This window comes from Seriola lalandi, unplaced genomic scaffold (genome assembly GCF_002814215.2).
Source record: "Seriola lalandi dorsalis isolate HSWRI2012SDOR001 ecotype SW California unplaced genomic scaffold, Sedor1 jcf7180002054313, whole genome shotgun sequence".
Classification (NCBI taxonomy): domain Eukaryota; kingdom Metazoa; phylum Chordata; class Actinopteri; order Carangiformes; family Carangidae; genus Seriola; species Seriola lalandi.
In genome coordinates this window covers 382,077-394,818 of record NW_019524866.1, presented here as the reverse complement: position 1 = coordinate 394,818, position 12,742 = coordinate 382,077, and the positions used below count along the sequence as shown (strand labels likewise).

General features: G+C 41.3%; 1 protein-coding gene across 1 annotated transcript in view; it reads right to left on the bottom strand.

Moving 5' to 3' along the window:
• Nucleotides 1-1,596: 1,596 nt before the first annotated feature.
• Nucleotides 1,597-12,742, bottom strand: part of clpb (ClpB family mitochondrial disaggregase) — a 32,668-nt gene continuing 21,522 nt past the window's right edge. The window contains exons 8-16 of the mRNA XM_023406640.2: nt 9,664-9,741; nt 7,394-7,449; nt 7,027-7,071; nt 6,395-6,556; nt 6,097-6,253; nt 5,618-5,691; nt 5,351-5,470; nt 4,140-4,244; nt 1,597-3,271 (exon numbers count right to left, since the gene is read on the bottom strand). Of these exons, the coding sequence (XP_023262408.1) occupies nt 3,074-3,271; nt 4,140-4,244; nt 5,351-5,470; nt 5,618-5,691; nt 6,097-6,253; nt 6,395-6,556; nt 7,027-7,071; nt 7,394-7,449; nt 9,664-9,741 (995 nt within the window). The 3' untranslated portion in view covers nt 1,597-3,073. The remainder of the gene's footprint in view (nt 3,272-4,139; nt 4,245-5,350; nt 5,471-5,617; nt 5,692-6,096; nt 6,254-6,394; nt 6,557-7,026; nt 7,072-7,393; nt 7,450-9,663; nt 9,742-12,742) is intronic.

Sequence of the window (12,742 nt, the reverse complement as noted above, 5' to 3'; positions counted from 1 at the left end):
ATGCACAACCACTGCAGCTTGGGTCTTGGTTTGAGTCCACAAGACAGCTCCTTCAAGAGAAAAAATCCATGGTAAGACTATCGTAAAAAATACTGGTCTTTACTTTAATACAGATGTTTTTATGCTAGCCAAATGTGTGTGTATTCAGTCTCTTTTTTTTCTGTTCTTCCATGTGCTCCTTCCTCTCATGTTTGACCTTATACACTCTTGCCCACTTCTCTGTTTTCCTTGCTCTCTTGTCTCCACTTGTATCATCAGCAGAAGGTGGGAGAGAGCCATCAGGGCAGATAGGGATGGAGGCAGATGGACGGACAGACAGACAGACAGAAGAGGAAGAAGGAGGAAGGGCTGAGAGAAAAAGGTGGAGGAGAGAGAGGGAGGATGGGGTGGGTGAGTGAGTGAGTGAGCAAAATGTAGCGAGATAGAGGGAGAGGGAGGTTAGGACGATGGAGGGCCAGGTTTCTGTTTCTCCATAATCTAATCAGAGAAATGGCAGCAGTCAGAAATAGCCTGACGGACAGACTAAGAGCCTCTTCTCTTTCTCCTCCTCCTCTTATTCTTGTCTTCCTCCTCGGGGAGGGTAAATGGATACACACACATGCACACGCACGCACACACGCACGCCAGCTTGACTTCCTAAAACCATAAAGTGTAGATGTGTTTGAGGGTTATAGAGATGGGAAAAGCCTTGAGGTATCAAGCAAAACCTGATCTACTGTCCAGATGCAGCCACTTCAAGAGTCCCACGTTGCTGCTACTTTCTCTGTGGGCGAGTTTAGCCCCCATCAGCTTCACAACATGCAGATGACACTTGACGACTTGACGATTTGTTTACAATGCAAACTACAATATATACAACCGCAGAGTAAGCGTAGCTGCCACCTGCTCAGAGTCATGAGTAGGTGGCAGCTACGATTGCGGAAGAGCACAAAATGAAGTATATATATAAAGAAGCTGAAACCACAACAAACCACCAAGCAAATATTTGGCACTTATTTCTTGAAAATTTACAACAATTATCAAAATATTTGTCAATTTTTTTGTTTGCCAACTAATCAATTAATTGACGTGATTGTTTCAGCCCGAAGATTACTGCAGTGTTATAAAAATACTGCCGCAGGGAATGATTTATAAACACTGCAGAGAACCTTCCTCCTGACAGGAGACAACAGAGAATGAAACGGAGTGTTTGTGTTGTTGGGAGGTCCAGGCGGAGCACAGTAAGAGTGAATGCGTCTTTTTCCTGCATGCTAATTCCTTCCTATAGGGAAGACATTCCTGCATGTTGTGTGAGTGTGACATGCTTTCTACATTTCTGTGGCATTTACCATGCTGCATGTGCTCCCTGTATCCAACACAGACCCCCACACAGAGCAGGATTCCAAGCAAATTCCTCTGTCATGTTGTTTCACAAGGTGGACAAGCGTTATTGTTGCAGAATTCCCACCCAGGCACTGGTCTCTCTCTCTCTGTAACACACACACACACACACACACACACACACACACACACACACACACACACACACACACACACACACTCCATCCATCCATCAAGAGTGTCAGTTCAAGACAAACAGAACACAAAAAACAGGAATTCCCTTTTTGTTGTGATGATTTTATTTACATGGCGGTTGGGATACAAGAATGAGAAATGTTGCTCGATTACATTTGGCGCCTTGTAAACACGCTGTTCGAACATTTATGATACAACACTTTGATTATTAATTCTTTATGACTCTAAATTTCTCTTAATGTCACACAGACACACACTGTACAGCACCAGAGCACGCTGTCGTGACAGACGAGGCTTCTTTACATTAACATGCATCAACAGAAACGATTCACCAGACAGTTATATTATCCATAATTCAAACTGACTGCTTCACATTTTTGCTGGGGATTTCTCCACTAACACGTTCATTATAAAATGAAATGAATGAGCAGGTTGTTTCTACATATATTTATCAGTGTAGCTCTGCTGGTGAGGGTTTCTCCACAGTTGTAATGTGCATTAAAGTGAAGACACAGGCAACAATCTGAGGCAAACTATCTTTGGTCATTCATGCTTTCTTTTCCTTCACAGCAAACTGAGAAGTTGGCTTTGTCATCTTTGAATTAAATCAGTTGGTATAGCAGTAGTATTACTACTAGTTAAAATTTTCTGATCAGTACCCGTTCTCCATTCTTCATCTCTGCATCCATGCATTAATCAGCATTTATCATCAGATCAGATATACCACTGTCCACTGCCATTAACTTAACTTACACATAAAAGCTTTAATAAATATTATATATTATTTTATTCAATCAGGTGGACATAAACTTTTCACTATGTAACAGCTGAGTGGTTCAACAGTTGGCTTCTACCAACATAATGCAGCAAAGCTCATATTTCAGTCAGCACAATGGCTTCAATCCACTAATGACATGTTTGATTACCAGGCATGACAGTGTTATTGAGTACTTTGGCAGGTGTTTATGTCTGTGTGTAGATGGCTGAGTTTAAAGATGGGTGTGGAGTGACATGAGTACTCATGCAAGAATGTAGTAATAATTTCTGAGTACTCCTGTTATAATGTAGTAATGACTGCTTCATACTTGTTGGTCAGAGTGTCAACATGTTGAAGGACGAAGATGGTCTGTAGTGTTTGTGAAAATGCACAGGGACACTGAAACCTGTGCTGCTACAATGACCTGCAACACAGCTACTTACGCTAGTCTGTGCGTCATTTTTATATCTAATGAGTCTCTGCACAGCTCTTAATATCAGCTCCAACTGCTATGAAGCGCTGTTGTAAGATAAGCTGTTAAATGATAACAGTACATTGTTGGCAGGTACTGTACTGCATGTTGTGGACACGTTGGCATGAAATTACTGCATGTGTGTACTGAAACAGAGAGGCAGTGATGTGTTTATCAGAGGTACTTTTATTGGTAACGTCCATCAGGGACCATCCATCCTCCTGACAATGAATGATGATGATGAAGAAGACGATGATACTGTGTGTGCATGTGTGCATACATATCTGTATAGATCCTTTGTGTTCTTGTGTTGTGTTGTCTTTTCTTCATTAGTGTTCAGGGCTGAGTGGTGGACGAATATCCAGCGTTCTTGGCGAGCTGTCCTCTCCTACCACCTCAAGGCGCAGACTGAGTGAGCTCTGCTCCTCCTGGCCTTCTGATTGGACAGACAGACGCAGGGTGCAGCCTTTTGGCAGCAGCTCCTGCTCGTACGCTGCAGCTAACTGGTTGACAACCCGCCGCTCAACCTGAGGGATCAGTGACGAGGTAAGAGGTAAGGCAGAGTTTGGATTCATAAGTGTTTTAATAAAATTGTATTAAAATTATATTCAATATTATTATATTATATTCTCCTGTGATGTCTCAGTTGTTGAACCTATAGTCTCAGATTAGTTGCCATAGTTTTCCTAGTACCTGCACTCTGAATAATTGTTATTTGCGTTAATTTCTATTTTAGTTTAGTAGCTTTTTACACCTGTAGTGCCTGGCCCCTGAAGCAAGATATGCTGATACTGGACATTGTTCTCTGCTGATTTGAGGCTGTTCCATGATCAATTATGTATCACAGACCAAATATTTACTTCTCTGAGTGAAAAAGCAACACACAAGATATCACACTGATGTTTTTTCTGCACAAGAATGTCCAATAGGCACATGATTTTCTTACACTAAACAAATGTCTTTTTATTTAGTTTGGCCATCACTACTATCAGTTATATATTTTCCTCATCAATGTTATTGGTGGGATCTAGGAATAAGGTAATGTAGCGTAATCACACTCATGATCATACAGGTGTTAAACAAACCCACTTTAATTATCCTTTATTTTGAAGTTAAAATGAAGGCAGACATTTCATTAAACAGTAAACTTAACAGTTTTAATTGTCTTCATGAACATTTTCAAAGCTGTTTCCAGCTGTTTCAAGCCTGTGTGTAGGTGCTTTGTCAAAGATTCCTCAATCAAACAGCTGCCTAAAAGCTGTTAAAAATAGAAGATGAAACAATGAAAACAAGTATATATCTTTAAAGGCCTTGAGAACAGATGATATAAAGTCAAACCTTGTAAGTATTTTCAGACACCCTGGTGCAGCAGTCTGTGTTACAGTATGTGCATACCTCGTGTTTGATGGAGCGCGCTCCATAATGCATATTATACCCTCCCGCCAAAAGGTCCAGCACCGGGCGATCCCACTGAAGAGTGATGTCATGCCGCTGCTTAGCCTAATGAAAAAAAGGGAGAGAAAGAGAAGAAAAAGGGATGAGGGTGAGAAATCCGGATGACATGGTTATCATAAACAGTCAAATCAGAAAGAGAGGATGGTGGCGGAGAAAGATAAAGAGTAATGAGATGGAGCGAAAGAGACAAATGTAGCAGCAGAGAGGAGATACTGTCAAGCAACATGTCTGCCAGCGCTAATCAACAGGCCCTTAATGCGTTTTAATCAAACACTAGTCAATAGTAGTGATCAGAGCTGCTCATTTAGCTACGGATGTTAACGCTCCATTCAATAAATGAGATGCCATGTTTTACTCGAGAGACATAAACACTAATATTCCAACATTATAAATACTGTTGTAAGGCAATAATGAGAACAATAAACATTTAATTTATTTAATATAAGTGAGTGACAAACAAAATGCTCGAGAGGATTCTATAACAACGAGATCTCTGCTGTAAGCACCGCTGCCACATACATACAGAGGCAAGTTATTACAAGACATGCACACTTAAAAAATTAAAGACAACAGCCATGAGCACACATACACACACACACACCACATACAGCAGCATTCAAAAGACTCAGTGGACTCAGCGAGAGTCATGAGTCAGGTCCCTATCAGTCGCCTGCAGGGCCCATGTATACTGTCAGGACACCAGCTGTAATATTAATAATTAAATATTGATGAAGGCTCCACATGTTAAACACTGTAATCACATTATAGTGAGTAGCAGTGGCACATAATATTGATCTGGGTGTGTTCCTGCACAGCTCAGCGGCTGCTGGACGAAGAGGGTGTGTCCCGCTGGAGGACACCCACACACACACGGAGGCTTAAGCTCTCCTCCTCTTTGTAGACCTGTTGTAGTGTTGGCTATTATTTGTCAGTCTCTACTATCAAAGGGTATAAAATAGTAATGTGGATACAGTGTTTAGATCTGTACATAAAGCGAGGTTAGGCGCTTGTTTCATGATAAAATGTTGCAAAAGAGTAGTGGTAGTGCGAACAATTAAGACTTTCTACTTTCCCATTTGTTTCTCACTTTTCTCAGTCATAAAGTGCATGTTGTGATGTCATGTAATTTTCCGGCACACTGTGGTACATACTTTCTTGGCCCAGAAGTTGAGCTCTTTGCTGACCAGCTGTAGCAGCTCTGAGTGACAGAATGGCAAGAAGTAAACTATTTCATTGATCCGACCCAGAAACTCGTCCCTCCGGAAATGAGCCTGGGCAGGAACAAAACAATTAACAATGACAAATACAGCCTCTCAGGCCAACTACAGTTAAATGGTGTGGAAAAGAAAAGAGAAAAAACATATGTCTGTAATTACACCAAAATATGCGTTTTATCTGTGTTTATGTAATTGTAATACCTTCAGGATTGGTCGAATCACAGATTCTTTAAACTGTCGGGAGATTTTGATGTCATCACTTTTCTGTACATCCTCTGAGGGGGAAAAAAAAGCACTGTATTAACATTCATTTCACTTCTGATTTTATTCACCTGACCTTTGCTTATGTGATGGCTACATATGTCTTTACAGTGTAGTGCCAATTTGTAATGCTGACTATAAATTTAGACAAACAAAAATATTTAAACATACTTCATACACATCCAATCATCAGGCCCATTTTAACTATAGCGACAGATGAAAATGGAAAGCAACGTGTCAGAACAGATTTGAATGGGTTCCCAATGTGGGAACTAGTAAATTAATTTTGCTGCAGCTGTATATTATGATATATGTACCAAATGCAAGTCAGTGTGATGTCTCAGAAAATAAAGACTAAGGTTGTACATCATTGTATTTGTGCTATAATTTTTAAGTCTGTATTTGTGTTTCTCTCTCACCGAGGTTGTCAGCCAGCTTTCTGCGGCTCACCACCTCAGCTTCCTGGCGGAGCTGCAGTGCATGCTGGGCGATTTCATCGCTTGCAACATTGGATGTCATGATGAAGAGAGCATCTTTACATTCGATGGTCTTCCCCTTACCGTCTGTGAGACGACCCTGAGAGAGGAACAGCAGGTATGAGAGAGAGATTACGTCATTAAAGTTACATTTGCATCTTGTTTCATCAAACAAAAACGGGATGAATGGAACACAAAGGTATAATTATCTATATCTGCCTCCCTGTGTTTGTACACACACCTCATCAAAGAGCTGCAGCATGATAGTGAGCACATCAGGATGGGCCTTGTCTACTTCATCAAACAGGACAACGGCGTTGGGACATGCCCTCAACAGCTTGGTCAGCTGACCTCCTTCCTCATGTCCCACGTACCCCGGCGGAGAGCCGATGAACTTTGCCACCTGGGAGAGGGAGCACAATGGATCAAAATAAGTTCAACAATGTAGCACATATTTTACAGGAATACACTTCACCTATGATTTCTGTTGCTGCAAACTACGCAGAAATACACTAAAAGTGAACACTGAATCCTGAGGTGAAAAGGATCAGATGTGGTTCTTGAATGCCGCAACATAATGTAACTCTTCATTCAGATTGAATGTATTCATCACCAAAGCTTTACAAAAAAAATAGGGCAAAAACAACATTAACTTTGGTTTATGCATCCATTATGAGAACATAAACAGAATTAACCCAATGCGTCACTGCCATGAATCTGCAGCAGTGATGCAACAGTAACAGATATGCGCTGGTCTGAAATGAATGAACCTCTGTTAGAGCAAAATATTCAACAAATTGTGTGTGATTCAAACACTTTGGCTGCCTGACAACTTCACAGTATTATATCTGTAACAGAAAGAAAGTATCTCACCTCATGTTTTTCCTGGAACTCCGACATGTCCATACGGATGAAACCCTGCAATCACACGATGGATTAACCCTCTCAATGCTGTGAGTGCTGTATCAGTGTGTATTTTTCTGTTGCCCTCTGTTGACTGTACAGTTACCATGGGAACCAACACAAATTGAATCTCCGTCATTTCTTCAAGGCGGGAGGACCGACTAAATTAAATGTCTTATATGTGTTTTATATCTATGAGAAGACCTGCTTCCCACCCATTGATTGAATGGTAAAATACCTGTGAGTGAGTGAGTGTGTGCGCGCGCGCACACACACACACACACACACACACACACACACACACACACACACACACGTGCGATGCTACATCACATACCTTTTTAATGTCCTTGTGCATGTAGCGGGCCACCTGTTTGGCCAACTCTGTCTTTCCTGTGACACCACACAGACAAAATAGAGACATGATTAAATTATTCAGTAACCCCCACTCCCATTTAATTATTTTGTTTTTCATAAAAAAATAACCCCCCCCCCAAAAAAAAATTGAAAAACCCCAAAAAACAGTCCCTGCCTTTTTGGAGTCCATCAGTATGCAGAGATTTCAGGAAGTCTTACTCATTTCAGACAGAAAGACGATCTCTCTCTTTCTCTAAGTGCTGGCCTAAATCCCAGTGCCTCCCCCTACAAAGCTTTCAATCATCTCCAGCTCTCCAGAACAGCACACATTATGTTTGTCACTAAAATATTCTGCATATAAATGCTCATATATGATATTGATGTCCTATGTCTGGTATGCATATGGGTATGATGATTGTGTGTGCATGTGTGTGTCTGTGCTTGTGTCTTGTTGCTGTGTTTAATATTGATGTCTCATGGCCACTGTTTGTCGCTGAAGGCAACAGAGAATATGAACACCGTCTCTCCTTCATCTATCTCTCTGGCCTGTCATTTAACCATCTCCCTCTTTTTTAGCCATCTATCTGGCCCATAATATTCCTCTGTCTCCCTATTGCCATCACTCTATCACTCTTCTTGCTGCTGCTTGTGAACATTTAACCTTTTCTGTAAACTACAGACATCCCAGTAAACCTTTGTCCTTTAATAGTGAATATCTGATGATACAGATTTAATCTAAAAAGCTGATTAAAAACACACCCTGTATCACAGCTTTACTTTGCTGGTTTCTTAAAATGTTTTGCATAGTGTTTTGTATAATATCCATAGATATAGAGTGTCAGTGTGGATCTGTAGTAGCAGAAAGGCCAGACAGGATTTAGACCCACCATCCCAAGATGATATTAAATCAAAATCCTGGCTGTTGTTTAGTTAGTGTTGCTGTTCAGTACTGTATGTTAGGAAGAGGTTCCAGTGTTTCAAAGTGCAATCAGCTGTTTTTGACAGCTGGTGTACACAGAGTTCAATGGGCTGCAATCAACAAAGGATTGTAAATGGGTGTTTTATTAAGCCAACACTGATCAATTAAAATGCCTTAACTGGGTCTGATATTAATCTTCCATATCATACAAACACATCCCATGTCTTAACTATTATCCACAAGGATCTGCTTGTAGAAATCTGTTTGGTTTGACTTGACATGAAGTGACATCACTGTTAATACCAATGAAGATGTTCTGCAATGTTACCAGTGATTGAAATGGGTGTGGACCTGTTCTGGTGAACCTGTTTTCCCAGTGGCACCTTGACTGATTGATAAACTTTCTTTCTTTCTTTCCTTTCTTGAAGGAAAATAATTGAAAAACTGAGACGACTGAGACTTTGTGGAGAGGACTGAATTTCTGTGACACTTCCAAGCTGTGAAGTTGCGACATCCAATACATTTAGAGTAACTGTTCATAATAACTGTTGATGATATGTGGAAACTGCATGCAGCCATTGAATAAATAGAAATTTTATTCTATACAAAGATTTGGCCTAATGGTGGCACCAGAGGAAGAGTCAGGGGCTTGTCAAAGTCAGTGGTTATCATCCTCTGGGGACCAGGAATGTCTGTACATTTGCTTAACCCTATTTCATGGCAATTCATCCAATAGCTGTTGAGATATTTCAGTGTGCACCAAAGGGGTCGATCTGTAGTGTGGCTATGAACTCATGACTTACCTTAGCTAATAAGTTTGCTATCTTAGCCAGCTAGCTTGTACACATTAATGCTAGCCAACCTGTTAAACTGTTGTGAGAATAACACAGTAGGTCCATTAAGCAGACACTGTTTTCAACAAAGCTTCTTATAAGTGCCTGAGTTATTTGTCTTGATTTAATCAAATACAGCTCTTCCTTTTATCTTTGAATGAAGCAATAGGCTGAGAAAGTCAAAATGATGGTTTAAATTATTATTATTTTACCTTCACATCATTAATGATGACACCTTGAGGACAAACTCATTCACTGTATACTGTGTAGTTTTCAAATCTACAATGTGAGACGTGCTTTTGTTGCCTTGTGTGTTCTTTGTCATTTAATTTGTTTGTTAATGCATTCAGTGGACTTCAAAAACTTGACTTACTCAAGTGGTGTTTATTTTGGCAGCTACTTTTAGGAAACTGAAGAGGTTTTTTTTTTCTTCCCCCATCGCTTCATGGGATCAAAACAGAGAGGAAGTGTAGGGTGTGGACGATGAGAGTGATTTACCGATTCCTGATGAACCGAGGAAGAGGAATACGAGAGGATGCTCTTCATCGTACCAACCATTCTCCTTCCTCCTGATGGCTAAAGACCACAGAGACAGGGAGAGAGAAAGAAAAGAAAGGCAGGCTATTATTTCAGTCATTTGCATTTGTTGACTTTGCTTTTCCACTAAGTAATCTAAGTTTCACCCAACTGAACCAAGTTGACCCGAGGGCGGCGGGTATCCCAGAAACTATGATAAAAGAGAGAGAGAGCAGGGATGAGAAAAAGGTCAGAGACATTTGGTGGAAAAAAAAAGGAGGAAGAAGAGAGAAAACAGAGCAAGAGAGCGAGATGAGAGACCTCCAGAAAGCCCCCCCCCCCACACAGTCAGTGGGGCCATTAGCCAGCAGTAATTGTGTTAGCCTCCCTGGCGCGGCCATGGCGAAATCAGTTTAGCATGGATCGCAGCCTCACACACACACACAGACACACACGCTTGCTTAAAGAGGAGTGCCTACCCAACCCTGCCATCACCCCAGCAACCACACTCACACACATATACACAAAGACAAGATGATGAGGTGGATCGCAGGAGAGTAAAGAGTGTATTTGGCCGTGGTTTCGGCCACACAACGAAGAAGCAGACACCAGCACAAAACTCATCCAAATCTGAACCTGTTGAGAGACTGAGGCCAAAACCAGAAGCATAGATGAACAGAGTTTTGCCAACAGGATCAAGTCAGTGGAACAGCAGCTGAGTGGTCAGCACTGCAGCCTTGAGCAAAATGGTCCTGGGTTTGAATCTGCTGGCTGTATGTGTCTTTGTGGGTTTTTTTTCTAGCCTGATGGAGCCACAAAATATTACATTCATGCAACCTGAACCTGGCCCTCCTTTCTACACTAGGTCTGTCTGTGGCTTCTACTTGACAATTTTACATCTGAACTGTATATTTAAGCAGGTAGAAACACAGGTCAGGTTCTTTAGGGCTTTTACATCTTGAAACTCCTTCCATTTGAATCTGACACGTGAGAACACAACCTTGTTAAAGCCTTGACCCATTCGACCCAATTCATTTCTTGACTAGTTTTCATGCCATGTATTCTTCATTGCCTTTACACATCAAGCCAAAAGTTCATAAGGGCCCACAAGGTTGTAGCATAAATATCTTACAGTTAGCAGTACGATTCAAGCTAACAAGCTTAAACAATCTGTCTCAGAGGTGTCAATTTCTTGGCAGGTTATCGCGTGCAGCCAGATAAGTGGCAGGAGAACGCTGTGGCCAAGCTGCTAAGGAGAAGACGGAGGAACCAAAACTTACAGATTTAATTCTGTGCGTCAAACAACAGCTATGAGTCCTGTCAAAGCATCTTCTGCCAAGACGGTGAGCCTCTTCCAGCTCACTCACTGTAAGCTGCCGTGCCTAAGAAGCTGTGTGTCATGCAATGGAGCTAAATCACTAACCGACGCACATGAGATCTGAGTGTTAAACAAGCTACTAATAGCTGATAAACATAAGGAGCAGAAGCTCGGCAGGAGGAGAGGCAGAATGAGGGAGGGAGAGAGATGGAGAGATGACATGGTAGAGAGGGAGGAACAAAGATAAGGGGAGGAAAGAGAAGCAAGGATGTAGAGGGGAAAGCGAGAGGAGTGATGGAGATAAGGAGACAGAGAACGAGGCAGAGAAACAAACGAGTGTGTCAGAGATGGCCACAGAGATGAATAGTGACAAGAGGGGCTCCAAAGCTCCGTCTGCTTTATCAATGACTGTGTGAATGACAGCGTAACCTTCTGTGTGTTTTAGCTGATTGAGAGCGACTTTGACAGAAGGGCACATTGACATTTCTCAGAGGACCCTGACAACAACAAGGAAAGGAAGGGGACACAAAACAAATGAAAGCTCGGTCTCTCTCTCTCTCTCTCTCTCTCTCTCTGTTTCTTACACATGCAGGCACGGACGCACAAACACTGACACACACACACACACACACACACACACACACACACACACACACACACACACACACACACAGAGAGCAGTGTGCATTGGGCAGGTCTGGTTGGATCTAACATGATTACAGAGGGATGATTCTCTTCAATAACTCTTAGCCCTGAGAGCTAAACCTGGATCAATCTAACCTCCTTCCTGTGTTTGTGAGCGAGTGTGTGTGTGTGTGTCCAGTTAGTGTGTTTGTACCTTGTGTGTGTGTATGTGTTTTGCAGCAGGCCAGCTGTTCATCATGAGTTCAGGCAGAAACAGAAGACATGACAACACACTGAATGTAAATATAAAAATATCAAATTTTTTCTTTCCTCACATTCCAGTCTGCAGAATTTTACTAACAACGATCAGTTCATCTATCCCTCTGCCAAATGTTTTTTTGCAACTAACAATTAGTTGATTAATCAATGAGTGGAGAGATAAAACTTGAATACGATCATCTTTTAATTTATCAAGGAAAAAAGTCAAATATTTGCTATTCTGCTTCTCTAATGTGAAGATTTGCTTTTTTTCTCAGGTTTCAGATCAGTGTGAAGTGAATATCGTTGGGTTTCAGACTTGCTGGTCACACAAAAAAACAAAACAAACAAAGACGTAAAGTAGACTCTGGGAAACTGTAATGGGCATTTGTAAAAAAAAAAAAAAAAAAATGTTATGGCGTGCACATAGGAAGAGAGAAGAGATGACATGAGACTGACGTTTCTGGCTGGAATCGAACCGGAAACGTCTCAGTCACATAGTGTATATCTTAATCGCTCAACCACCAGGACATCCCTGTTACAGGCATTTTACAGCCAAAGGGATTAATAACAAAAACAAGTCACACATTAATCCATAATGGAAATAATAATGAAACACTTTACCATTGTAAGAACCAAAACTATTGTAAGAATATAAATATGTTGTTGTATATGGCTTGTCTGGTCCTATGTAGGACTCTCTCTCTTTATCTCTACATCGTTTTCTCATTTGCGGTCTCCTTATCTACACTATATCTCTTCCTCTCTTTCCTGGTCCATCTCCTCATCTCTAAATATCTGCTTCCTCTCTCCGACTGCCAGAGTGTGGCTGATTCCTGCTTGGCTCACCTTTGGGGGAAA